This window comes from Thermobia domestica, chromosome 18 (assembly GCF_964235325.1).
Source record: "Thermobia domestica chromosome 18, izTheDome1.hap1.1, whole genome shotgun sequence".
Taxonomy (NCBI): domain Eukaryota; kingdom Metazoa; phylum Arthropoda; class Insecta; order Zygentoma; family Lepismatidae; genus Thermobia; species Thermobia domestica.
Genome location: NC_137471.1, coordinates 13,601,071 through 13,628,989, shown reverse-complemented (window position 1 = coordinate 13,628,989; position 27,919 = coordinate 13,601,071). Strand labels below are relative to the sequence as shown.

Here is a 27,919-nt window from a genome sequence, read left to right as displayed (position 1 = left end):
TTGGGGCCAGCCGAGGAATGGGCGGACTACACTAGACGATAGAGATATCTAATCTTTCTGCGACATGAAGATTTGATATTATGACTTATTTATGTCAAGGAATATCTTGCGTTTCGAGATCTATCGCAAATTTACCTCCAATCGCATTCTTTGTGTTGCATTGAGGCCACAAAGTTACAGCTTTTTCAAGTTTCCAACACTGGCGCCATGTCTGTTGTCTCACCTAACACGCTTGGGGGGGGAGTTGTCTGCTAAGAGCGGGGTGTACTTCCTCGAGATTATACAGCAATATTTAGACGAGTTTGTGTATGTGGGTTACATGTTCTTCTCGCCAAAAAGACAGGTACAGAGGGAGATTGCAGTGCATTCGCGAGGAGACTCCCGACTGAAGTAAGTGGAATGCCAAGTATATTTTTTACATTTTTATACAGTGGGCCCTCATTTCAGTTTAGCAGAGTGGGCCCTATGGTTGCCAGTCCGCCCCTGTAGGTTAGTTAATCAGGCACTGGGTTTGAAACTGCCATATTTTTCTCTATTGCCTAACTTACCTCAACATTATGCGAACTCATATAGTCAAAAATTTAAATTCGCTTTTCTCCCCAATTAATCGCCCTACATTGATGATCTTTATTGCCTATTTTTGTTATTCTCATGCTCGCATTTTGCCTAAGTCTGTTCATTTCTTCTTACCTTTTGTATTTCGGGACCGCAATCTGTAGCAGTTAATCCCAGTGTTATGCACTATCCGCATTTATGCGCATACCCAACCTCACTGACGCACCTGCTCTCTACGGACGCACTACTGCGCGAGTCCCTCTGGTGCTCTCCTGTCCTGATCCGGTTAGATAACATTCGTGCTTTACAGTTGCCACCTAGCACAATTGTTATTGTGTGTTGTCACATAGTTCTTATCATGTACGTACACTGAGAGCCTCCTAAAATTAGTCTGTAGAGAGGCCTCCACTTCACAAAATAACTATTTAAGGTACCGACAGTCGATCTACTGGAAAAGAACTATATATGCAATGGATTTATGAATCCTTACAATAAATCTGAATTGCATATTGGTGTTTTAAAGTAACATATTACTTGAATAAATTTCAATATGTGGATCCTTAACTCTCGAACGCTTCTATGCTTACGTATCATAAGTTACCACACTGCCTTCATATATTTAACTTCACTTTGTATACTCCGGTTAAAGAGTACCTTATGGACGAATGCGTACATGACATGTTAGTCCTTATAATATATTTCTACGTAGATACGCATGTCAGGTAAAAACACAACGTATTTCGATTGTTTACATGCTTAGTCTATTAAAATATTATTACAAATTTCTTCTGAATATTTTACAAATCTGTATATCCGGATTCTCAATCGGAGCCCAATATTAAATATAGCATCACCTAGACCTTACGATATGATGGTATTCCCTTTAATTTGTAACATTGCAACTGTTACTATCCAAAATATGGCTTAAGTTTAGAGTTTCCCCTTCAGTCTGAAGGTGCCCTTGGACTTTGCAACATACAAAAAACAGTGCTCAAAGTATTAAAAATTTTTACATTTCACTTGACTTCAGTACTCCGTGGGCTTCACAAAAATTTAAAAGGGTTTCTTCATTATTCTTGCGCATCCGTTACAACTGTTCGCCATATTTTACAAGCACCATGCTGCTGAAACCTTCCGCGAATGCTTCCGCATCCGGCAAATAGTACTAACTTCCACATATCTTTTCTCGCATTAAACATAACTATCCTGCCGAACTTACATTCCTAAACATCAAATAAAAACTTCAAATTATCATTTCTTACCTCATTTCTCTTGTAAATTTTCCTGATTTTTATAAAAAGCAGAGGAGTAACTCTAAACTTAACCCCAAAATATTGCAATTCCTTATGAATATTTTAAATTTGCACAATAGTGTACTGAGTTCTGTACATTTTATCTGTATACGATTTGGTAAAGTTACAAAAGAAATAGATGAAATTTTCAGGTATATTTACGTTACTTGTTACTTTATTACTTACTATTAAAATTTACTGCCAGCATAAATTTATTTCTTAATATGTTCTCCTTTCACAATGTTCAAATTTTCATGTAAATTTTGTAAAATCTGGAGTGTTTAAACAGCACTAAATGTTCGGAATAAATACACCACATGAAACTATGAATTAATTTCGTTAATGAACGAATTGATTTTTTAGTATTTATGGAAAAGAAACTAAACCCTAAAATAAGATCTAGGATTTAATAACTTTTGATTTACCAAGTCCATCTACGTGAGTAATAATAGGTTAGGATAAAAGATCTTTCTTAGGTAAATACATTACCTTTAAAAGCTGAAGTTTTTTAATTTATTTTATTTTATTTTGCACTCTTGTTTGCAAAGATTATTAACTATAGAAAACAATGGATAAGTCAGAGTGACACAGATATCATTACCCGTGTACCCAATACGGTAGTAAGTAAATGAAGCTTAGTAGGTTTAAGGGTCTGTGACATATTGGTACACTTCAGAATATATTCGCACGAAGTGGGCTTTGTGGAGGACAACACTATATTAGTGTGTTTCCTCCAGGCATAGGCGTGCGCAACGTGGGTGCCATGGGTGCCTTGTCACCCCCATTACACAAACTTTTTTATGTAGAATTATTACAAACTGAGAAGAGATTACGTGTAAATTATTTCCCATCTGCATGTGTGCCGTGCGTCGCCAACGCAGCATCGGGTGCAATGACGCTATCTTTTCTTAGGGTAAACGGGGGAAGGACGACATTCTATATGGTGGTACTTTAGATCTGGCACCCACATTCCTAAATAAATATACCACATTTACTTGACACCTAGTCTTCCGTTTCAGGCGCTGCTATCGGCTGAAGGAATTCCACTCTCTTTCGCTAAGGCTCTCTCGCTTAGCAGTTGCTGAACCCTTATTGGCTGAACTCGTGGGTGTGTCGGGGTGTGAGCTTTAGTTCGCACTTTTGCCACGGCTCAAGACATTTTGGCAGCACAATAATGTCCTGCGCACGCTAGTGCCTCCAGGCTCTTCCGTTTCCTCCCACTTTATTCATTCCACCATCGCGTTCATTTCTCATCGTCACCGTCTCCTTTAGCCTAGTCGGCGTAAACATGAAACGTAAAACTGAAATATTTCATTTTCATCTTTTTGTACGTAGAATATATGTGAGAGTTATTGCTATCTTGTAGCTCAAATGATTTTATCAGATCTAAAGTATTGCATACTCTGGTGTAAATCTATGTTTTCTATGCCATATATTCGTGGATTTGAAACTTTTATATATATTGCCCGGATTCATGCATAAATAAATTTCATATATACTTCATTTCCAGTAAAAATTGACTCCCTGTATCTCAAATAATCAGTTTTAGGATGTGGACTCGCATTTCTCTGTACAGATTCACTTTAGGAGGGCTTCAGTATATGTACACAATAAGAATTATTATGCAAAAGACGCTAACCAACTTGTGCTAGGTATCCACTAAAAAGTACGAATGCTATCTAACCGAGTCAGTCCAGGAGCGCAGTAGAGGGACTCTTGCCCTAGCGAGGGAGTGCGTGCATAGGGAGGAGACACGTAGGGAGGGTATACACATAAACGAGGATAGCACAAAACACTATAATATGGCTTACAAACATATACCTTGTGTTGAGTTATGTATTTGTACGTTACAAAAGTTGTTATAGGTAGTATCCCAATATATTTTCATTGATTGCACATTTGTGTTCCCAGATAACATAACATATTACTAACGTAAATTTCATAATTACGTTGGTTCTTTAACACTCAGACACTTCAATAGTTGTGCGTCATGTCTTAGCACACTTACCATCGGCGCCCGCAAGGGGGGCAAGGAAAGGCATTGCCCCCTCCCTGAGTTTTGGAACCTAAGGGCCAATCCTACCATCTTCTGATATCTGTCTGATATAAATATCTTCCTGACATTTTTCCGATAAGTGTTCTACAATGTCCTGATAACAATCAGGTGGCTGATAAACCCTATCAGCTGGTTGATACTTTGACAGGAAGTTCAATTGCCTGTTAACAGCTATCAGCTACTTGTTAGTTGTCGTGTAGTGTATCATGGACGAAATCGAAGAATTGTTGATGGTGTCCGGGGACGATGAGGAGATTGTTCAATATATAGCGAGGCCTAGAAGACCATTTTAGGGCCAGTCCTGCAATATCCTGATATTCTTTCTGATTACTATCAGTCAGAATTAGATATCAGGAAGTTGTCAGTTACTTTAACCCGTGGTTCGTTCTACAATATACTGTGCATGATATATACTCTGTCAGATAGTTAACCCGAATCAAGGTTTTAACGGACCATTTGATTGGTTGGTTTTTTGTTGCTCATACTGAAATCAATTGAAACGTCAAGTGCGTTTTCAGTATGCTTGTTTAAATTATCCTATTGAAAACATGGGAAACAGAAAAGAGTACCGGTATTTTTTGTTATGCACGTTATTGTCTAGGGGTACACTATCGTAAAGGCAAACACAAACTTAAGTAATAAACACTTTTTAGGTTACACTTACATATGCATTGGTACTATATAAATAGAAATATTGCTGTTCGTCCTTACAATCTAAGAAGCATTACTAAAATTTATAACGTTAATTTCGTTATATATTTGATATTCCACCTCTAAAAATATGTAAATTAGATTAATAATTTAGATATGTTTTTATATATCATTCAATTTCAATAATGAAACTCTATATTTTATATAGAATATATTTCTTCATCTTTTAACTACACAAATTACATGGCGCTTATGTGCGGGCACTTGTAGCCAACGGGTACTACTTATCGTTATAAATTGGCATATATTCGAGCTAAAATGGTCTTCTAGGCCTCGCTATATATTGAACAATCTCCTCATCGTCCTCGCACACCATCAACAATTCTTCGATTTCGTCCATGATTCACTACACGACAACTAACAAGTAGCTGATAACTGTTAACAGGCAATTGAACTTCCTGTCAAAGTACCAACCAGTTGATAGGGTTTATCAGCCACCTGATTGTTATCAGAACATTGTAGAACACTTATCGAAAAAATGTCAGGAGGATATTTATATCAGACAGATATCAGAAGATGGTAGGATTGGCCCTTAGCTCGAATATATGCCAATTTATAACGATAAGTAGTACCCGTTGGCTACAAGTGCTCGCACATAAGCGCCATGTAATTTGTGTAGTTAGAAGATGAAGAAATATATTCTATATAAAATATAGAGTTTAATTGTTGAAATTGAATGATATATAAAAAGGCATTTATTCCGAAGTTGGGCGTCCGCTTTCGCCACATTTTTTCGCTGTTATCTCCTTTCCACACTTTCTGTAATTTGTTATTAGGTTCATTAATCCGTGCTCTTCACAAACTTTTAAAAGATTTTGCTCGTTATCAACGTATTGATCCACAAATGTTAAAACTGTTATATTCATTGCCCTTGTACATTCGCCATGTTGATAACATAAATGCTCGTTTCTTTCCCACAATGCAACTGTTCGGTTACTTTGCGCCAAGTAGTTCCCTCCGCTCGCCGTATAGTCCCATGCTTATAACCGCTTATATATAACAAATAAAGAGATTTTTCGAGACTCTTATATATTATCAAGCACACAAACGATCAAATTATTCATATCTTTCCTGTAAATTTTAAAAAAATTGCTAGAAACGGACGCCCAACTTTGGAACTTAACCCTATAAAAACATGTCTAAATTATTAATCTAATTTACATATTTTTAGAGGTGGAATATCAAATAAATGAATTAATTAAGAGCTCAGGTTGTAGGGACGAACAGCAATATTTCTATGTATATAGGGATATAGTATACGTAAGACCGTCTGAGTTCCAGAAGGAGCTGGACGCTCATACTTTTAGGGATTATTCATTGAGTATCTACGAACTTAGAAAGGGGGTAACAAACCCACTTTCATTTACTTATCCACTGATACGAAAATAAGAAAGAACGTACCTATTTGCCCTTGTACTTTATATGCTATAGCGCATTACATTATATGCAACAAGGATTTTGGTCTGCATCATGAAATAAATTTAAAAATATTTAACGTTTTTCGAATCGAAATCAACAAAATTTATTCTAAAAAGTAAAAATAGAATGTTAAGCACATATAATGAAGACAACGCAGTGATTTAATTTGGTAACGTATAAATATATAATATGAAGTATCCTCGCGCACGGAAGACAGGGGGTTCTCATGTATACAATTACCGTATATAGTACCAATGCATATGTAAGTGTAGCAAGTTTGTGTTTGCCTTTACGATAGTGTACCCCTAGACAATAACGTACATAACAAAAAATACCGGTACTCATTTCTGTTTCCCATGTTTTCAATAGGATAATTTAAACAAGCATACTGAAAACGCACTTGACGTTTCAATTGTTTTCAGTATGAGCAACAGAAAACCAACCAATCAAATGGTCCGTTAAAACCTTGCTTCGGGTTAACTATCTGACAGAGTATATATCAGGCACAGTATATTGTAAAACGAAGCACGGGTTAAAGTAACTGACAACTTCCTGATATCTAATTCTGACTGATAGTAATCATAAAGAATATCAGGATATTGTAGGACGGGCCCTTAAATGTGATTTTTGACGTCTGACAAAAAAATATCTGTCAATGAAGAACGGCAATAATATATTAGTCGAATTAGATTTCTTGGGCATATTTACGAACTCTTTAAATATACCAAAATTATATAATTTCAATTTCCAACACATAGGTTTGGCATTTTAAAAGAAATTTTCGAATCTGAATCTTAGTTTCGACAAATTTGTCTAAAAGCATGAAACATTAACGTGAATAATGTAGTTTTAAAAGTTGGTTTCCTTAGCTAAAATTTGTGTTTCTTGTTTGGGAATATTAAAATTTAATAAGCGGAATTGTAAAGGGGAAAAAGTCGCAGAAGAGAGACACAGATCTTGATTATGTGAAAGCTGTAAATGGCAAACTATTCCAGCAAAGATATACATTATTGAAAACTACAACTCTATGTTTAAATATGTTACTGTTGCTCTTCAAGCAGTATCAGTGGAGCCACATAAAGTGGCAGGTCATATTAAAGAACTTCAACTTATCATCAAGTGCCACAGATCCCAACCAGTTGAAGCGTTTCGGGGAATAATATCAAAAGTGAAGAAAACTGCAGAAAAGCTTGGCTGTGAAATAATAGTTCCACAACTTGTAAGACAGCAAAAACATAGATCCCGGAGCGTCATTTCAGATTTTGCTTGGGGGGGCAAGACCCCTTGATACACGGTGTATAAGTAAAATTTCGCGTTTTCACTGATTTACTACTATTCTATTGATAAAATCTATGTAAATCTCAAACTCAGGGGGGCAATTGCCCCTCCCAGCCCCCCTAAATGACGCCCCTGCATAGATCAAATCAGAGTTCTAGATTCCCTGAGGAGTACATTCGTATATCCATATTTGTTCCTTATCTTGATTTAATAATGTCTTCATTGCAACAACGGTTTGCGAAAGAAAATAACGTTGCATTTGCGTTGTTAACAGTTACATCCAAACAATATGAAGAAACATCCCTCTGATACATTCAGAACTCTCACAGATGAAATAGGAAATTTTTACGGGATAGAAAACTTCAGTGCGGAATCTCAGTATTGGTTTGAAATGTGCTTCTATAGGGATTTCAGTGGATCTCGCATTGATCTCTCACAGTCCCAGGAATTTTCCCCAACAATTATAAGGTGTCTTACTTTCCCAGCAACAACTTGTACAGCTGAAAACTGCGAAGAATGAAAACGTGGTAGCGATCAACAATGGTCTAAGAAAGATTAGATAGGTTGTGTCTTGAGTGTAAATCGAAAGCGCATAAACACAGAAAAAAAAAAAAGCGAATTTATTGAGGTTATAACCAGGGCCCGGATCTTGTTGACAAGTCAACTTTTTTCTGTTACGCATAGGACAAGGCAAGTTCAAATAAAAACATTATCCATCAACTCTAGGTTCTAAAAATATAGTTTTTTAGGGTCAACTTTTGGTCACTTTTTGCCATTTTGAAATTTCAGGTCTTTTTTTATATATTTTAAGGTAACTTTTAGGTCACTTAGGGTCTTTTTATTCTTTTTCTTCTACATAAGGAAACCTTTACATGATCACGGTTTACGAATGTGGAAAATACAAAGTTGAATAATCTCTTTTCTTGCTTCTTGACTATTGGGGTGGAAAAACTGCATTCTTAACAAGCTAATGAAAACTAAGCTGTAGCTGTTTAACGAAAGGTGGGGGTTGGTAGGTGGCCAAACAGATAGCTTTGGGTTGTTGACCACAAAGAATGTGATCACGTGAATAACTAAAAATGGATTAGAAGGCGTACAAGGATTTTAAATAGGTTTCTATCTATTATTTTCATGTAGTCTACACTTGCGAACTTTTATTGTTTAAGAGTGCTTCCTAGCTTTAACTCGGGAGTGAATTGACGCTTTCAATACTTACAATGCCGTACAATGGACTGATCAATAGAAATAAATGATCAATGGACTGCAACTAAGTGAAACAATACTTTTTGAATATGAGTGAGAAATGTTAACTAAAAATCCAATAGACATTTAAAAAATGTCAATGTTTAACGAAATAAAAGTTTAAGAAAACGCAAGTTTTAAGGTCAATTTTTGTGATTTTTAGGATCATTTTACAGGAATTTTAGTGTCATTTTATAGGTCACTTTTTAGAAAATTTTAGGTCAACAACATCCGGGCTCTGGTTATAACAAAATTTGCTCTAAAACCTCCACTGCAGTTTTCATTTAATGTGGACGTCCAAAATTAGTTAATCGACCTCTCTGCGTTTCGCACGCAGGGTGTATCAACCGGTAGTAGGTCAAGTTGCATTCTTGAATCTTGCTTCATTTATTGTCATTGTACAGATACAATGTCTGGATTTTAATGCTGAATTTGTCTGGGAGAACATATATAAAGATATTGTAGGATGGAGGCATTCCCAAATGAATGTGTTTGCATTTTTATCTGCTTATGTAAAATATATATTTCTTACTGATTTCCTGACTTTACTGTTCTTTAGAGACCACACATGTTCACCTAATACGCATTCGTGAGATCCCATACAATACACTAGTAACAAAGCTAAAACTAATATTATGTTTATAGTAAAGATTACAGGAATGGTTGGTGTTTAGTTCAAGGCACCCACTAAATATAACCCTTGCAAATATGAGAGTATTGCGAAACATGACAGAAACATTTGCCACACCCTAAAAAAAAATCTGTGGGCACCCATTACACTGACGTCAAATACTTCACTTTATTGTATACTGTGGTTACTAGCTACCTTTTATTTGAATTCGTGCTTAATAGATTAGACATTCATTAATGTATTTTTACGTAGATACGCGTCTCATAGGTAAAAACACAATATATTTAGATTATTTAGACACTGATCTATTAAAATATTATTACAAATTTGTTCTGTAAATTTTTCCCAATCAGTGCACCATATATATATATATATATATATATATATATATATATATATATATATATATATATATATATATATATACAGAAGGGGATCGAAGGGGAGGGCTATAGCCAGCCCTGGGCGCTCAGGTATGCACTGGACAAAATGGGCTTCAATCCTACTTTCTTTACACTGGATAAAGTGACAAACTATGGTTCAGTCCCTTCCTTAATCATATCCTGGATCTGTGGCTGTATATATATATACAGGGTTTTCATAAAGTCTGGACGGATTTAATTTGCTTATAATTTTCATAAAAATGCTCATAATGAAATCAAATAAAGTGCAAACGGTAGCGGAAGGATTAAATTTTTAGTTGGCAACACTGTTAGATAAGCGGCAACTCTGAACAGGTTGAGAGACGGAGAGGGAGGGCAAGGGTCAGTTTCTTACCAAATTCCATCTGATTGGACCGTTCTTTTTTGAAGAGCAGACCGTGAATGGAGATTCGTACCTGGATATGTTGCAGAAATACCTCATTCCGGAACTGGAGGCACGTGGAATCCAGAACGACATCGTGTTCCAACAGGACGGGGCACCCCCTCACTATGCAATCAAGGTGAGACAGTTCCTTGACGAGAAATTCCCTAACCGATGGATTGGCCGCGGTGGCCCGACCGCTTGGCCGCCAAGATCACCCGACCTTACCTCCTGCGACTTCTGGCTTTGGGGAAGCCAAGTGGTTTGGAGAACTTAAAGGACAAAATCAGGGCGTCTGTGGCTGGTATTTCGGATCAAACCCGGCGGAACGCTGTGAGTGAATTCCAGCGCTGCCTACGCGAATGTGTGGACGTAAATGGCGCCCAGTTGGAGGTGTGGCGGTGAATGAACTGAGCTGGTGCAGATTACAGGTAAAAATTTAATCCTTCCGCTACCGTTTGCACTTTATTTGATTTCAATATGAGCATTTTTATGTAAATTATAAGCGAATTAAATCCGTCCATACTTTATGAAAACCCTGTATATACAGTGAAACCTCCCTTAACGGACACCTCTATAATACGGACACAATTTTTTGTCCCGGCAAAATTATATGTTCCCTTATGGAACAAAACCCTCTCATTTACGGACACTCTCAGATACGGACGCGGACAGTCCTATTTCCCCCCAGACGTTTCAATAACCTCTTCATAACGGACAGGAATTATTCTCAGTTCTGCCATATATTATTCCTCACAAGTATATCTATCATGAAGTCTAGACCTGGTGAACCATCAAACAGAACAGCTTCAAGCTGAATTTGAAATTATTCTTTTTTCTGCCCGCAATGAACTGCTTTCTTGCGGAAATCCTAGAAAACCTTCAATACGCGATAACACTCATGCAGGGTCAATCGTATGACCAAGAATTCTATGTGAACAATCTTCCCTTCTCTAACAAATTTAATCCTTTTGCCTTTGGGCCTTCCATCCTTCCCGACAATTTCATAGATAACAAAACAAACATTGTTTTACAATAACTTTTTTCAACGAGCAATGTTTCCTCTCGTACTTTTTTTTTCGAAAAGCAATTTTTTTTTTTTTTTTACTTATGATACTGGAACAAGTCTGGGTTGGAGTTTTCCGGGCTTCCTTTTTCACTTTCTCTAAGAAAGTATTCTTTGTGATTGGAGCTGGATCAATAAAAATATGCACTCCCATATGCCTTTTCATTCATTCCGCCAACGAAGATACCGCACCAGTACAAACACACACACACACACACGTTTCTTCCGCAACCGAGGATTCTCAGAGGACACTTGCTAATGACTTTTATACCCTTGTAGAGGAAAAAATATGCATTTTTCACTAAACAAAAGAGTTTAGCCGATTACTTGGTTCCTAACGCATCTTTTGAGAAGGTTCTGAGATGTTGAAATAAATGAGAAACGCTTACAGGGTAATGACATGTATTTAAGAAAGTTAACATAAACGCATTATCTTTTGCAGTACCGGTATACGAATATATTAACACATCCCCCAGCAATAATATTATTTAACAGAAATGAATTTCTCCTTTATCCCTTCCATTCAAGCACATACTAAATAGAGTATTTTCATATTGAATTTTACGTACTTACGTTCATACACAATGTATTTACTACATATTATAGCACACAATTACCGTTATGAGATTAAATTTCTATAACCTCTCAATAACGGACAAAAATTCATGTCCCATTGGTGTCATTATTCAGAGGTTTCACTGTATATATATATATATATATATATATATATATATATATATATATATATATATATATATATATATATATACAAAGATCAGTTTTGAGATAATGCTGTTTTATTTCGAGGATTTGTACCTTGCACATACACCTCATGCATTCTATTGCCAATCATCTGCACTACTACGCACAGGTTTGGCGCTTAGATCCGAATATATTTAAACTGGCTTGGCTCATAGACCATCATTCCGGTTATAACTCGAAACTTCAGAAAATGGCACTTAGATCGAAATTTACTTCAGGTCTGTCAACCTTCTGCGTTTGTCAGTAAGAAACGTTTCGCAGGTCGAAAAGTTTCTTTCTACATCAGCAGAAGTCACTGGTACATGTAAAAAACACCAAATGTCTTCCTGTGATACGCTCTCTTCCAATTCCATTTCTTCACCATTAAGTACATTTGCAATGGCACAGATTCTTTTGTACCCGGGATTTTTGCCTAATACCTCGCAAAGTTTATCTGACGCTATTTTCGCGAGACCATGAGTTGTTTTACTGGACAAAGTCTGTGATAATTCGCCCAATAAGGAGAGTGAATGCTGCAAAGCATTCTTACTGGATTCCAACTGTCTGATAAATTCAGATATTCTCGAGAAGTGGTTGTGTATGTACTTGATCTTGTTCTCAATGCCACTTGTAGATAAATATTTTTTACATACATAAATAGCGGCTGCATCATCGGGACTTAGTGAGTCTACAACTGTCTTCACTTGATTTAAGTTATCTGCATAATACGGCACAGCTTCCAGCCACGAGCTCCACTGGTTGAGAAGGTACTGGAAATTTTTTCGCAACTTCACGAAAGATATGTACGTGCAATGGAGCTTTCACAAATACTGTTGTTTACATTTGGTACAAGCGCGTGTACTGCTAGATATTAGCATCTGATTGTTTCTGCTACGCAATGAAGATCATGTGCAAGAGAAGTCAGGTGGACTAATTTAGGATAAGATACAACATTGTCGTATATTATTCTATACAACGTTTTATTCTACATCTGAGTTTACAAAGTGAGTCGGTTTACTTTAAATATAACCTACTTTCTTGTGATATACTCTCAAATATGCCAGTATGCAGCAATAAAATTCGGAAATATGCAGTTTCCTGCAAAGCTTACGAAATATGCATGTACATCGAAATTCACTCAAAATATGCATCATCACATGCGTCTCAAACAAATCCTTGCAAGTTCGTCGGAAAGAAGAAAACATTTTCCATACGTTCCTGTATGTTACTATAAACATGCATTTTGCATATAAATCCGGGCTGTAATAATAAGCGTGTCATAAAGAGAGGAGTTGATATAACATTACGTTATAATACACCTCTTGATAGTAGTACCATACCGGTACTACCTGTCACTTGGGTTAAATTATCTCTAAATATTATTTAATATTCAAATACGGCGCATCAGAATGACGCCATTGTGTTCCAATGAAAGATAAGAAATTGCTTTTTTTTTTTTTACAAAAAGGAATTATGATGAATTGATGAGATAATGAATCTGGGAGATTGGTAGATTATAAAATTAATAATGAATTGAATTAATTAAACAACCTGCTTGTTGACCTGAATGGTCAGGCTAGACTTGATGGGGTATAGTTCTGCTAGCTGAAGGCTAATTTCAGAACTCCATAAAATAAATGAACTATACATGCCAATGCAAGCCTATGTGTGCGGAAACTTAATACAGTTCTTGACTTCCCTTTTCCACAAGTACGAAACTTTGGAGAACGTGGATTTGTGATTTTACTTACACACATGAATAATCCAGCAGACTTCGAAACTGGGCAGTCACTACTACTTAATCTCATATTAACGAAGCACTAATTAAATTGTTTGTCTTGTTGCAAGTAGGGTTGCTGGGATCGATAGTACGCACATGGCTTGGGATCAAACCTTTGACTCTTGAAACTAAATATAAGTGCTCTAGCAATGTGCTGTCGTAACTGTATAGCTTTGTTGCTAAAAGCAGCGTCATTTTAAATTTTGTTTGGGAGGGGGAGAATTCTTCGCGGACATAAGAGTTTCACTTTTTATCTCAGTATTTTACTACACATTTGATCAAACAATATGTGTTTTCAAACTCAAAGGAGACTACTATGTATATACAGGTATTCAGCTTCTATTGTAATTGTTTTCATTAGGATTTATAACAAAATGTTCAAAAATGTACTATAAACCCATTATTCTTAAATTATAATTATTATAAGGTGCTGTTCATACTAATTCATAAGAACAGATATTTAAAAAAAAAATGTCATCCTTATTCTGATCTTGATTGTCATTAAAATTTTACTATTATGTATGTATGCCAGCACAGTTGCCAGTCATCCTCTTAATAATTTTACTGAAAGGCTCAAATGCAATTAATGGATATGATTGAATTTCTTAGAAATATTATATGCCAGCGTGGGGAATAAAAACTTACGATGTTGCCATACAAAATTTCTATTCCTTTTCACTCACAGAGAATCTCCTGCAGCACACATTCATTTTACGAGGAGGAACTAGGTCGTTTCATGCAATGATACATATCCATTCATATCTAGTATTTTATTTTAACAAGAACACCCATAAAATTCTACATTTCTAGATATAAATATTACCTAGATTATTGACATAGCTATACGTGAAGAGAAACTTTTAACAATTAACTATAAACAGAAAATATTTACCGTCAATTAAAGCTAGTAACTTTTCATGTTGAAAAAACAAATATCAGCGGATTAGCTATAATATTTCTCTTATATAACTACAAAAACATTTCTTTTGGCAAATAAACTACGGCCAATTAATGTAAGTACACTGATAACTTTTTTTTTAAATGATACCTTGAAGAAACAATGTTAAAATGTGTCGGAAGTTTATTCATATAAGCAATCATAATCTTTAGGGATTTTCTTTGCAGTAGCAATATGGCTTTATACGGTAATCATTCACACATGCACTTTGATTACCATAACTATTAATTCTGCTAACAAATTTTGGTGTCTCGAAAGAATTATTGCTAGGGTGATATATAAGTGTACTCTCAAATAATCCAAAACTGGGCCTAGCCAAGACAGCAACAATATAATGAATAATATCTATGTTTTGCGTTTTACGAGAGAATTCTGAGGGAATTCGAATCTGTGCCTTCCTTATTCCATCTACGTATAACTGAGCACATTCCTCATAAGGTTTTAAGATGCCGTTAATATGATGTACAAGGAATTCAGAAGCTTGTATCTTTCTTGTTTCATCGTCCAAAAGCTTTACGGAGTCAGGTTCACACATACACCAATGTTCATCTATACCAGCATCAGAACACGATCGATTGTTTTGTATTGGAAGAAATAAAGAAATTCCTCGTGATTGGTTCAATACGTTTTGAGATCTCTCTAACAAGGAACTACTTTCAATTCTGCGTACATCTAAGATATCTTTCAAAGTCTCATGGAGGTCAAAATGACTTGTTAACTTACGTGAGTTTTGCTGCAAATTAGAGAAAGCATTCCCGTACTTTTTACGGAACCACGATGGCAATGCGAAAAATAAATTTTGTAAACGTTCTTCCGCATAACCGGTATATGTTTCTCTGATGCTGCTATCATAACGTACTCCGTTGTCGCTCATAAATATCAAAATTGTGTTCTCTAAATTCAACGAATACAGCAAATCTCTGAAAAGAGATTCATAATCTTCGTCACCCAATCCTGCAGAATTAAGACAATCGTGAGTTAAACTATCGTACCAAAACAATGCAAAATATGGTTTGGCACTTAAAGATAACACCATCTTTCTGATATAATCGTTGATTAGATTAATTGATTTTCGAGGACCAACACAAAATTTAGTTTCATTATGTCCACCTTCTGTTACTGCTAATGACGTGAAGGTTCGAAGATAGTAATCAGTTGGTTGCTTCAGAAAACCCATTTTGCCATTGTTAAATACTCCAAGTTTAGCTTCCTCTCCAAAAATTGTTCTATATCCTTCGTTGCTGAAATTTTTCCATAGCCACGGACAGTCATCGAGTATTGTCCAAGTATTTGGCCAGCACGAATTTTGCAATTCCTCCACTGTCATTCCAGTGAGAACAGCAACAAGATTTGCAAATGTGCTATCACCAACTTTATTAAATCCAACCATTTCAATAGCGTGTAATTCGTTTTTCAAGAAAGAACGTGTCTCGGGCATTTGTTGATACAAGTTCAATCGAGAAAGTGAATCGATTCCAATGAGCATCACACTTAGTAGTTCTCTTTTTTGATTAGATTCCGTTGACTGCAACCACCTTTTCTCTCCTTTAGGTTTCAACGGGACAAAAGCATGATAATCGTCATATTCGATTGTTCCATATGCCGAGCAGGTGATTTTAATGAATTCCTCCTTGACTTGCACTGGATTTGAAAAATATCTGCAGCCACCTAGTGACCTGAAACAAAAATTTGTTTTATTTGAAGTGTGTTATTACTTTCAAGAAGTGCAATTACGCGTATTGCTCGAGAAACAATTGTAAACTATCTTCATATAGCGTCATCGTATCACAATGAAACAAATAAATCTTAACTACAAAGCTGTTCTGATTCAGTTTTAAAACTGCACAATTTGCAACAAAAGTACAAAGATACGTAAATATCAATTTCTTCCTGCCTACAGTGAAACTGAAAGGAGAGCATTGTGTTTGGCATGTCCGTATGTGGTGCAGCTAGGGCTGTTCCGATAATCGAGTAATCGATAACAATTCGATAAAATTTCAAAACCGTTTCATCGATAAAGAATTTTAATTTTATCGAACTTTCGAGACTCCCGAAATGATTGAGACTCTCGAAATGATCGAGACTCTTGAAATGATCGAGACTCCCGAAATGTTCGAGACTCTCGAAATGTTCGAGACTCTCGAAATGATCGAGACTCCCGAAATGTTTGAGACTCCCGAAACGTTCGGGACTCTCGAAGTGTTTGAGGCACTCGAAATGTAAGAAACATTAGACAACTTCGAGACACTCGAACTGTTCGAGAGTCTCGAATTGTTTGAAAGCAGCAAATACAGAAATATATCAATATGATCGCATTTGTCGAGTCGCTTGAATATTTGGAAAAGTTCGTGGTTATCGGAGTGTTCGGAAGAAACAATGCATTCGAGGTTATCATAGTTGTATATAATATGTATTACATATATGCAGGGTGTTCATATTAAAACTTCTCTCCTTAGCAATGAAGAGAAGAAAAAGTTTTTTCCCCACAGATCTGTACAAGGTTTAAACAGTCTGTCAGAAGAGAGAAAGAGGAAGAGAAAACATGCATCACCCGAATGGAATTGGAATCCAAGACACCATTAGTCTACTAATAGTCACTTTGCCGATTGCGCCAATAACGGGGCAGGCAGGAAAATAATTTTACATATGATTTCGACAAATACAACTTTGCATTAACTTATCAGGTGAAAAAAGTTGTTTGATTAGTTTGTCTGCAAGAAGAAATCATTGGAGAGGTGAAGGAACCGAACTGTCCATCACTACTTTTGATAATACCCGAAACTTCGATAATACTCGAAATGTCGATAATACCCGAAACTTCTATAACAATCGAAATGACGATAATATCTGAAACTTCGATAATACTCGAAATGTCGATAATACCCGAAACTTCGATAATACTCGAACTTTCGATAATACCCGAAACTTCGATAATGCTCGAAATTTCGATAATACCCGAAACTTCGATAATACTCGAAATGTCGATAATACCCGAAACTTCGATAATACTCGAAATTTCGATAATTTCAAATACTCGAACGGTTTCGAGTAACCGATGACAATTCGATAAATTTTCACTCCCGAAGTTCGATAGGTCCTCAGCCTTATCGAACACCCCTAGGTGCAGCCCAAACTGATTTCAATAAATGAGGAATCGTTGGGATCGTGGTAACAGTCCGAGTAACATAGGATAGTGATGTCACACAAAAAGCAGTCAATATGGAGAACGTCAGCTGTCCATTTTGTCTAAGCTGATTTTTTTCTTTCTTTTCAATATGGATATTAAATGAAAGCTCTCATTACGAGGATTCTAAAATATGTACGAGGCCTGATTAAAATGTAACGGGACTGGTGCTTAAAGTAGGTTTATTGTCACAAATTTACAAATTAAAGGTATCGCCCTTCAACATACTTCCCTTCCTTCTCTATACACGTTTGCATACGAAGTTTCCATTGTTGGAAGCAGTTGTGGAATTCTTCAGATCTTGATTACCGTTGCTGTTTTCTGCTTCACCTCTTAGAAAGTCTGAAAATAAGTTCCCTTGATAGCGGGTTTCTCTTTCGGAAAGAGAAAAAGTCCGGTGAATAAGATGGAAATTTAAAGATTAGAGTTTTCTTAGCTGCCAGGAACTGCTTAACGGTCAAAGCAATATGTAAAGGAGCATTTTCGTGATGCAAAATCCATTCATTGTTCTTCTGCATGCGTGCCTTTACTTTCTCACACACATTCTCGCAGTTTCACCAAAACTGCTGATAATATTGTTTATTCACTGTCTGACCGGATGGTACCCGCTCAAAAACAAGCAGACCATTGATATCAAAGAATATAATGAGCATGACCTTCACTTATGATTTGCTCTTGCGTGCCTTTTTCATTCGCGGCAATGAGAGAGTTTTTCAGTGCATGGATTGCCTTTTCGTTTCAGAATCATACTGAATGATCTACGTCCCGTTACCAGTGACAATTTTTGGTAACAAGCCCACTTCTGTTTAAAAATCTTCCATTGTGTCACTTTATACATGCTTCCGGTAATCATTCTGCTTTGCGTGAGGGTTTTTGGTGCCATTTTAGTGCAAACTTTGCCAAATGATAGTGCAGAATTGCGCGAAAGGACTCTTTATCGATGCCCATTATGTTTACTGTCATTTGAATGCCGAACCTGAGATCTTTTCAGACAATTTCAATTATTTTTGCCACATATTCCTCTATTGTTAATTTGACAGGATGACCCAGTCTTTCATCACCATCAGTAGCGTCTTCTCTGGGTGTGCAAGTCGTGTGTTAACGCCCAACGAAAAATGAAGAAAAGAAATGAAATGAAATGAAATTTGGAGTTTTACGCCCCATGATTATGCCGGTTAGGCTAAAGGAGACGGTGATAATGAGTAATGAATGAAATGGTGGAATGAAGAAAGTGGGAGGAAACGGGAGAACCCCGAGAAAACCCAGGCACACGGTGTTTGTCCACCACAAAGTTAATGAAGAAAAGAGTATTTTAATTTAATTAAACGGATCGTCAAAACTGGGGATTTTTTTTTTTTTTTTTGATTTAGAAGAAGATAGAATCAACTGTTAAAGTGCAGAACAGAGAAGTGCTTTGCGATCTCCGCCACGTTTTGAGGAGGCACCTCTACGAGTAAGTCGTTGGCAACGCTTTGGTTGCATTTTCGCTGCTTCAGAAGAATCATATTGAGCACGCTTCGTGTTTCTCACACCTTGCTTCTGTGATCCAAGGCGTTGTTAAGAAAGGCAACATCTTGAGTTTCCTGATTGTCTCAAGCGTTGTCAAGTGTGTATATTTATGAGATATTTTCCCTAGCGCTACGGAATATTTTTTTGTGTGGATGGGCGGTTTTGATCTACACACTTTTTTTATTATTAAACATATCGTTCAAGTCATAAGTTAAGAGTACAATCGACTTCTTGCTAATACGATGAGCACGGTATGTAAGAAACACGGTGAAAAGAAACATAATCATTTTTCTCTCGATTCAATAAAGTTGTGTTCGAATAGTCAGTTGATCAAAAAGCCTGGATGTTAAGAGTCTTCATCCCGGCGAAATTAAAATATCGCTAATTTTACAGTAATTATGTGATATCTTCAAATAGATAAAAGATAATCGAAATGTGGAACAAGAGCGCCCTAGACAATATTATTTTACATGAGATACTGTTATCACGACTCACTTATCTGCTTTCGATTTCGAGCCATTTTGAAAATCGGCATTTATTTTCGCATTTCTAGACAGCTGAAAACGGAAAGCCACTAGGTGACTTGTGATAACGGTACCTCACGCAAAATAATATTGTCTAGGGCGCTCTTGTTCCATATTTTAATTATCTTTTATCTATTTGAAGATATCACATAATTACTGTAAAATTAGCAGTATTTTAATTTCGCCGGGATGAAGACTCTTAAGCTACAGAACGGTTTTTCATTCTGCCTTTTTCTTTCCCTAATTTTCATGTACTTTGTCGTTAGTGAGTCATCCTCAAGACTTACGATTTCAGGCCTCCTATAACTATTTCTGAAGCAGTAATCCACAGGTTTCTACGCAAAGAAAGACAACACGAGATGGAATTCAAATAATTGTAGATAATAATTGCTTGTTTTTGATTTTCAGTTTAATATTTTGAGGGTATGTTTACTTATATATAATTATTGTAATTAAATATATTCCTTTCGTAGTAACATCCTTCTTGATTCAGCTTTATGATTTGCAGATTAAATTGTTAGAAGAAACTTGCTATTTATAGGTTGGCGTAACTAGAGCATTATGGGAGGATGGCCATGGTCCCTTACTTCCGAAAACATCGAGAACTTCCAAGCACAGACCATATTCAAGAAATCGATGGGTGGGCATGAGGTAAACTTATCACATTATTTTCACTTCAGTAAAAAAAAAATGTGGTTGGGCCCATCTTTGCTAGTTTCGCCTATGAATGTGAGGATTAACCTTTAAACTACGGCATATTTCGTTTTCGAAATACGCTGTTCCATGTCTTAACTACGGATATTTCGATTACGAAATGGTACTACAATAACTTTTGTAACATTTTTTATTGCATGTGTCTTCAATAAATAGAAGTAAAAACATGGACCTCTTTGTAAACCCTTACGAAAACGCTTAAAATGTAGTTTAAAGGTTAAAAAATACCTCCGGAGTTTAAGGGTTAAAACATTAATCCCCGTAGTTTAAGGGTTAATATATTTTTTCCTTTATTGTCAACTCTCTAACATCCATGCCAGGAGACGCCACTGATTACCATCAACGTTTTCGTACCATTTGCTGAAGCGTTTGTGCCACCCAAACACTCGCGTACATCGTTACTACGTTTTGTGAATATACGACAATGAAACGATCTAAGTAATTCAGATCTATTTTGATTCCAAGGAGGACTAACAGGATACCTTGTCAAATTCCTTGCAATATTATGCGTATTACGTCACTATATGTGGCTATCAAGTGTTGTTTGTTAGCTCAAACATGACCAAACGATCTGGATCATTTCCGATGATTGCTTACATCGGGGCTAACAAGATTAACATGCTAGTCTAGGAATAAGTTATACGTATTACATCTTTATGCGTGGTGATTAAATGCTAATCGTTGGTAATCTGACAAGTTCGTGCCTTTGTTTTGTGGAGTCGCTGCAGTGCGCACAAAAACCGGTTTTTCGGTTTTTAAAACAACCGAAACCGGTTTGTTCTGTTTTCACCGAAACCGGTTATCGGTTTTCTCCAAAACTGGTTCGGTTTTTCACCGGATCCGATTTCGGTTTTCTTCTTCAAAACCGGTTCCGGTTTTTACCAAACTTTGTTCTATTTCTGACCAGAATAGTGTTCTGTTGTTCTCCGGAAACCGATTCCGTTTCCACAGGAATAGTTTTGTTTTTCAAAAGTTTTCACTGAAACCAGTTTCGGTGAAAACCGAACCGGTTTTGAAGAAAATCAAAACCGGTTTGGAAAAAACCGAAACCGGTTCCGGTGAAATAACCGAACCAGTTTTGGAGAAAACCGAAATGTCGGTTTTTCGGGTTTCGGTTTTTCTTGGAAACCGATTTCCGGTTTTTATAAAAACCGGTTTTGCCATCCCTAGTTGTTATACGCTGTTCTGGTTGAAAGATTTTTCCGAGGGACGTATGGATGCCTTCCAGGCCCGTATTTATATATTGTGCGCCCCTATACTCTAAATAATTTGCCGCTCCTACACAAAATTTGCCACCCCTTCCTGTAAACGACCAATGTTAGAATTGAATTCATAGTTTTTGGAGCCGCTGAGGTGAATAGGGACTGTTTTAAGCCAGGTCATACTCCATTCTCCAGGGAGGGAGCGATATTTCAAAAGTAATCAAAAACGACAGATATTAGTGTTGAATTCATAGTTGTCGAGGTTGCTCAGTTTAACGATATCAGCTTTCATGAGTTCAGTCCTCACCCCTTGGGGTGGGAGAGATGACTTTTTAAAAATAATCAGATACGCTAGTTAATTAGTAACTATTGTAATTAAACGGCGTGACAAACATCTTGGCATTTGAAGGCGGCGCTCCAAGTTCCCTTTAAATGCTTCTAGCAAATGAAACGCCAGAGGTTTTGCCACGTTTATTGTGTACACATTCACGTCTATCCCCTGCCACCAGACCTTGCTTTAGTTTGGCTGCTTATCCATAGCCACGCCCCTTAGCACTCGGCAGCGTCGCGTCAGAGATCGCGTTTTATTCGTTTAGCTGAAATGTCAAGATGTTTGTCACAGGCTTTAGAGCGAATTAAACACATACTTACTAGCGCTTGCGCGGGACTCTGGTAGTTCCTAGTTTTAAATATTACTATATTGTGAATCTTAAAAAAGAATTCCAAAATTTTGCCGCCCTGTACTCGAGCACAGAATAGCACTTACCTAACTATGGGCCTGGTACCTTCCTGCATTACTTTACAGGGTAGCCAGAACATAAAGGCACTAAAAGTCAATACACATAGTCCACTTCTTGATTTATACTGTTATAGTATTGTTAAAGTGATTGTTGTGATTTGAAGACCAAGTAATGCATTCCGGTATTAGAAGAACTACATATTAAAACTTCGCAGAAAAGAAAGTAAAAATGGACTCATATTCCATTTAAGAAAACAAAAGACACAGTTACCTGTGCAAAAGACATTAGCGGGAGATCTGTTATTAATGTTGGTATATTTTATTCAGCCAATATTCAAAGTACTAGTATATCCATAAATCCACAAGTTGCTGTGCTGTAGTTCACTACATCTTTTCCTTTTATATGACAAAATTTCAGGGTTGCTACCAGGCCCGTATCTACGGGGGGCTAGGGGGCCGGGACCCCTAAACTGGCTGGCCCCCTAAAAGTTTCACGATATACTTGCAAATGAACTATAATATGGTGATGAAGTATTATATGATTGGGTCGCACCCCCCCCCCCCCGTAACTTTTACCGGGCCCATCCCTAAATTTTTGGACTGGCTACGGTCCTGGTTGCTACCAAGGACGTTATAAAATAGAGGATCTGCCCATAAAGCAAAATCGTGAAGCCATACGTCACAGCTTCGTCACAACTACTCTGTCCACTCCGTGCCAATAAGATCGCAATGTTTTGATCTAACAATCATGGCGGAAACGAAAGTAGCCAATCAGACTTGCGAGTTTAGACGATGCTCAGTTGCTTTTGGCTTCATTGAGTTCATATGATGAAGATACATATGGGCAGATCCTCTATTTTATAACGTCCTTGGTTGCTACCGTAGCGTTGAACTCCAGTTCGAGCTAATACAGTGTTACAGTCGAGTTACAGTCCACTTGTCAAACATTATTCAGCACTCATCGTCACTGCCACTAAAAGCTGATTGAAGGTACTGACTTTTCACTAAACAAAGAATATTTATGATTTTCTTTTAATATCATAAAACCACCACGCACATAGATGTATAGGTATACAGTGACAAGTAGACACACATGCTTTTACTTAGCTAATCAGACCATCTTTCATACTAGTTTCGTTTCAGAACGAGTCAAAAAGCTCCTATGTTTTATAAATGCATTTCTCTTATCATTTTAATACTTTGTTGTTTAATTAATCAAGCTACTACTGTTATTTAATATTTACTAAATTAAGATCAGTATTTAACTAGTAGATAAAAGTGAAGCGTTTCTATTCCTTATAAACGTGCCATGACTGTAACAGAAACGGGATGTTCAATGGGTACATTGAATAGCCTTTTATATTAGCGTCAGACAACGTAGATGTAATTTAACTTTGAAACTAACACTAGAAACTGCATGATATCAGGTCGTGGCACATCAAACGTCGGATTTCTGGATATTGTAAGTTGCAAATTCACAAGTTCCATCTGATGGCGTTACTGTATTTGAAAGTAATGGGTACACGTGAAGAAGGAGTCAGTTGAGTATCACGTCCTATGTAATGGTATAGACCAGCGTTTCCCAACCTTTTTCAACTTGAGGCACACTACAGGTGTAACTTGAATTCTCGCAGCACACTCATATAGATATTATTTGTAAATATAAAATACCATGGTAATTCTTTTCTGTGATTACTGATCTCCTTCTCACAGAGGAGAAAGCTCGATCACTGGTTTTTCTCCGTGGTAAACCATTATGCTTATTTTTCATTCTAATTTAAAAACAGAAAACAATTGCAATGAGATATAGGAATAAGTTTTTAAAAGTACACCTTCTTTTTCGAAAATTGTATCCAACCTTTCACTAAGAAGCAAGATCATTAAATAACGAACGAACAAACAAATCTCCTTTACTTTTAAAACACAAATGTAGTTCATTTGTATGCATGTTTGCTTTGTCGAAAGGATTGAATGATATTTTAAAATTTCAAGATATGAAATAGTCTGCAACAATAAAGAAGCAATAATGATAACAAATACTTTTTCAACATTAAAAATGTACAGAAAAGTAACACAGTACGAAACGTAAAATTGTAGATTCATAGTAGAGGTTCATAATAATATGAAATACACATACATATTTTCCCCTTTGTGTTGCAATTTGATTGCTATAGATTTAATTTTGTTTCGATTTCCTCGCGGCACACCAGCGACCCATTCGCGGTACACTAGTGTGCCGCGGCACACCGGTTGGGAAACGCTGGTATAGACACTACACGTGACAACATGGGCACATCGAATATGTGACCTTTTATTCACGAGTTTAATTTAAACCTGACCATAACCCCTGCAGCAAAGGCAATCAGGAACATCAAAAGACTATTTAGACCTAACATAGCGAACGAACCATTCTTAAAATTTTGATCAGACAATATAATATAACCCTTGAAACTGAATCGCGTAGACAGGCATCAGCACCCACTGCCAAACCATGAAGTGCAAACACTAGTGGGGTCTGATCCTGGACTAAGCATATTACACATGACGCAGGCCCGTAGCCAGCCCGAAAATGTAGGAGGGGCCCGGTGGAAGTTAGGGGGGGATCCAAAAATATTAGTTCATCCCATATTATAGTTCATTTGCAAGCCTACAGTGAAAATTTTAGAGGGGGCCAGTAAAATTTAGGGGTCGGACCCCTAGAACCCCCTGGAACGGGCCTGACTTGACGGTAGGGTTAGTGTATATCTTCCACAATTTCCTACCACTTTCAAGAACTTTAAAAACTCAAGATTCTGGATATGTTCTTTTATTTTATTATTATTATTATTATTATTATTATTATTATTATTATTATTATTATTATTATTATTATTATTATTATTATTATTATTATTATTATTATTATTATTATTATTATTTGTTTCATTTAATTTCTCTTTCCAGCACCGAGCCTACACTAGACGGGACTTTTTTACTGTTTAAAGTAAGATCGGATCCACTGCTTGGATTTATATCTCAGAGATGTAACCGTAAATCGAACCTGAGGCCACAAGGAGGCACCTTGAGAAGCGTTTTCACCAAGAGTTCACTTAACACCATAAGATGTTTGTTCTAGAAATGTGTCTTTCCTCTCTTTCTGTTTCTGCATACAATGATGACAGATGACGAAAAATATAATCGTTGCCACTCTGCACAATTTCCAGACGTAGATGACGCCCCAAGCCTCACGTCGTAACCGATCACTCATTCAAGGATGATATAGCGATTGTCTGATGGTATGCTGTTGATATTATTTACTATTCGTTCCTGAAAATTGGTGAAATACTGAATGCTAAAAAGCACTGCACCCAGATAGATGAAACATAACAAAAATGACCAGTGAAGCGACCTCGATTGGTGAACAGGAAGAAAGAACAGCAATGCTTCAACACAATGTGAACCCCAAAACCCTATATGATAGAAACAATCCAGAAAACTGCATCACTTGCATGATAAGACTCTTTTTGCAATCACCTTACTCAACAGATCTCTCACCAATTGACCTTCCACATTCTTAAGTACTTAAACTATTTCCTAACGTGGAAAGGTTCACCAATGAAACAGGTGTCAAAAGCCTCTTGTGTGATTTTTGAGTCCCAAATTCGAACTATATAGAACGAAAGTAGCATTAATGTACTAGTACCTTGATGGGAGAAGTATATACCATCTAATTGTGACAATATTGATTAATAATACTTATTTTTTCCTACTGAGTTCGTGCTGAGTTGTACTGTTTAAATTGGCATTCCATGCGCTACAACTTAATAGTACAGTCTAACTCAGAGCGCAAAATTTCAAAGTCAGACGCACTCGCCAATCCAAAAATGATGGTCGCCAATATCTCTCACGTACAAATTATGAGAGCCCCCCTCCTCCACGGCCTTTGCTTTGACAAAGAAGATTGCATCAGGGCATAAAATTTTAAAAACAGACAATTAAATTCAGGATAATCAATTTGAATTGGACAACTCATATTCATGTTTAAAAAAATATCTTACGTTAAGACTTAATGTTTGTGTAACGATTTGTCTCTGCACGGAAGAACCAGTTGCCGATTGCAGTTTTCGGATCAAAATCCTTAAGTGAAGGGCCATTGATGGAAATTGTGAGCAAATCATCCAGTGTGTCAGTCTTAAGTGGATTCCTGTACGCAGTGTTACCTCTGTTGAGACTGCTGAAGTCTCTCTCACATGAGGGGTCGCGGTGGCTCAGTGGTAGAGCGTTCACCTCTGGTGCTAGGGGTCTCGGGTTCAAACCCTGCTCCCGCCAAGTGAACTTTGTGGTGGACAAACACGGGTGCGTGGGTTTTCTCGGGGTTCTCCCGTTTCCTCCCACTTTCTTCATTCCACCATTTCATTCATTACTCATTATCACCGTCTCCTTTAGCCTAACCGGCATAACCGTAAGACGTAAAACTCAAACTTTCATTTCATTTCATTTCTCTCTCACATGAAGCAGTCCTCACGGTAATAATGCACAAAATATGACCATTTCAATTGAGGGTGAGAAAGGAGGGACGAATTACAAAGTTGTGAAAACTATGTTTTCCATGTCCGTTGTGAAGACTTCACACTCCGTGTTTTCTCCCACTCAGTGACAATTATTTTTGTGCGAAACATAAACTGCGCAGCCCTATGAGTTTAGGCAGAAATCACTCCTACTGAACACTGGTCGCCAGCTCTAAATTTCTAGTCACCAATGGCGACCGGAAATTTTGCGCCCTGGTCTAACTGATATTTTAAAGCAGAAGTAGTTTTACCTTCCTCTGCAAAACGATTCGTCTACAGTAATTACGAGGCAGAAAGATTGACTATACCATACTTACTCTATATGAGAGTCTAAGGAATATGGATCAGTCTTTGGATCTCCTTCAACTCTATTGAAACTCTTGTAACAGCATGTAAAATCCCTAGGGTTTACTATACCGAATACTTTCAAACCAATCTTATTAATCCAAACATGTGTAGCATTAGACTCCACAAACGTAGGGTACGGTGAACATCTCAGTGGAACCTCATGGTTTACATAATTAAGTTTATCAGATGGATCATAATCAGGAATCCGACATCCTTCTGTATCCACTAGGTACCCTCGAAGAGTTGGAGTCAGAAAATGTGAATCTGGAAAGAAGGAATTAAAATAAATGTAATATTTTATTGTACTAACGGATCCCCATTGATTTCATGTAGTCTAATAAACTACAACCAAGCAACAACTTATTATTTTATCCATTTAAATCTCACGAAGCACTAAGCACCACCTAGTTAAATTGGTTATGTTTGGAGCAAATGCATAAATTGTCGAACACCGTTTCTCAACGGCAAAAATGGTAAAGTTGTGAAATATCCCAGCAGAAAACTGGCAAATCGTTTATTGATTTACACCCAGTTGATAATTTAAAACTCTTGTCATTAAATATAAGGTTTTCCCATTTAGAACCCCATTTTATTTCCTATTTAGGACGTGAGACTACGA

The 27,919-nt window shown here is 36.8% G+C and overlaps 2 protein-coding genes and 1 long non-coding RNA gene across 6 annotated transcripts in view; 1 reads left to right on the top strand and 2 right to left on the bottom strand.

Moving 5' to 3' along the window:
* The window catches only part of LOC145674827 (uncharacterized), a 36,237-nt gene extending 33,852 nt beyond the window's left edge, over window positions 1–2,385 (bottom strand). The window contains exon 1 of one of the 2 annotated variants that reach the window (XM_081745049.1): window positions 2,337–2,385. The gene's annotated coding sequence lies outside the window, so the exon portion shown is untranslated. Of the gene's footprint in view, window positions 1–2,033; window positions 2,150–2,336 lie in introns of those variants that run through there. The other variant, XM_081745050.1, reaches the window with a different exon arrangement.
* Window positions 200–27,416, top strand: LOC145674828 (uncharacterized). Its single transcript, XR_014129040.1, has 3 exons — window positions 200–390; window positions 20,292–20,401; window positions 25,349–27,416. It is a non-coding gene; the product is annotated as an uncharacterized LOC145674828 (long non-coding RNA).
* Window positions 14,344–27,919, bottom strand: part of LOC145674826 (uncharacterized) — a 232,226-nt gene continuing 218,650 nt past the window's right edge. For all 3 annotated transcript variants that reach the window (XM_081745046.1, XM_081745048.1, XM_081745047.1), the window contains 2 exons: window positions 27,270–27,564; window positions 14,344–16,209 (listed from right to left, as the gene is read on the bottom strand). In XM_081745046.1, the coding sequence (XP_081601172.1) occupies window positions 14,682–16,209; window positions 27,270–27,564 (1,823 nt within the window). In that variant the 3' untranslated portion in view covers window positions 14,344–14,681. The remainder of the gene's footprint in view (window positions 16,210–27,269; window positions 27,565–27,919) is intronic.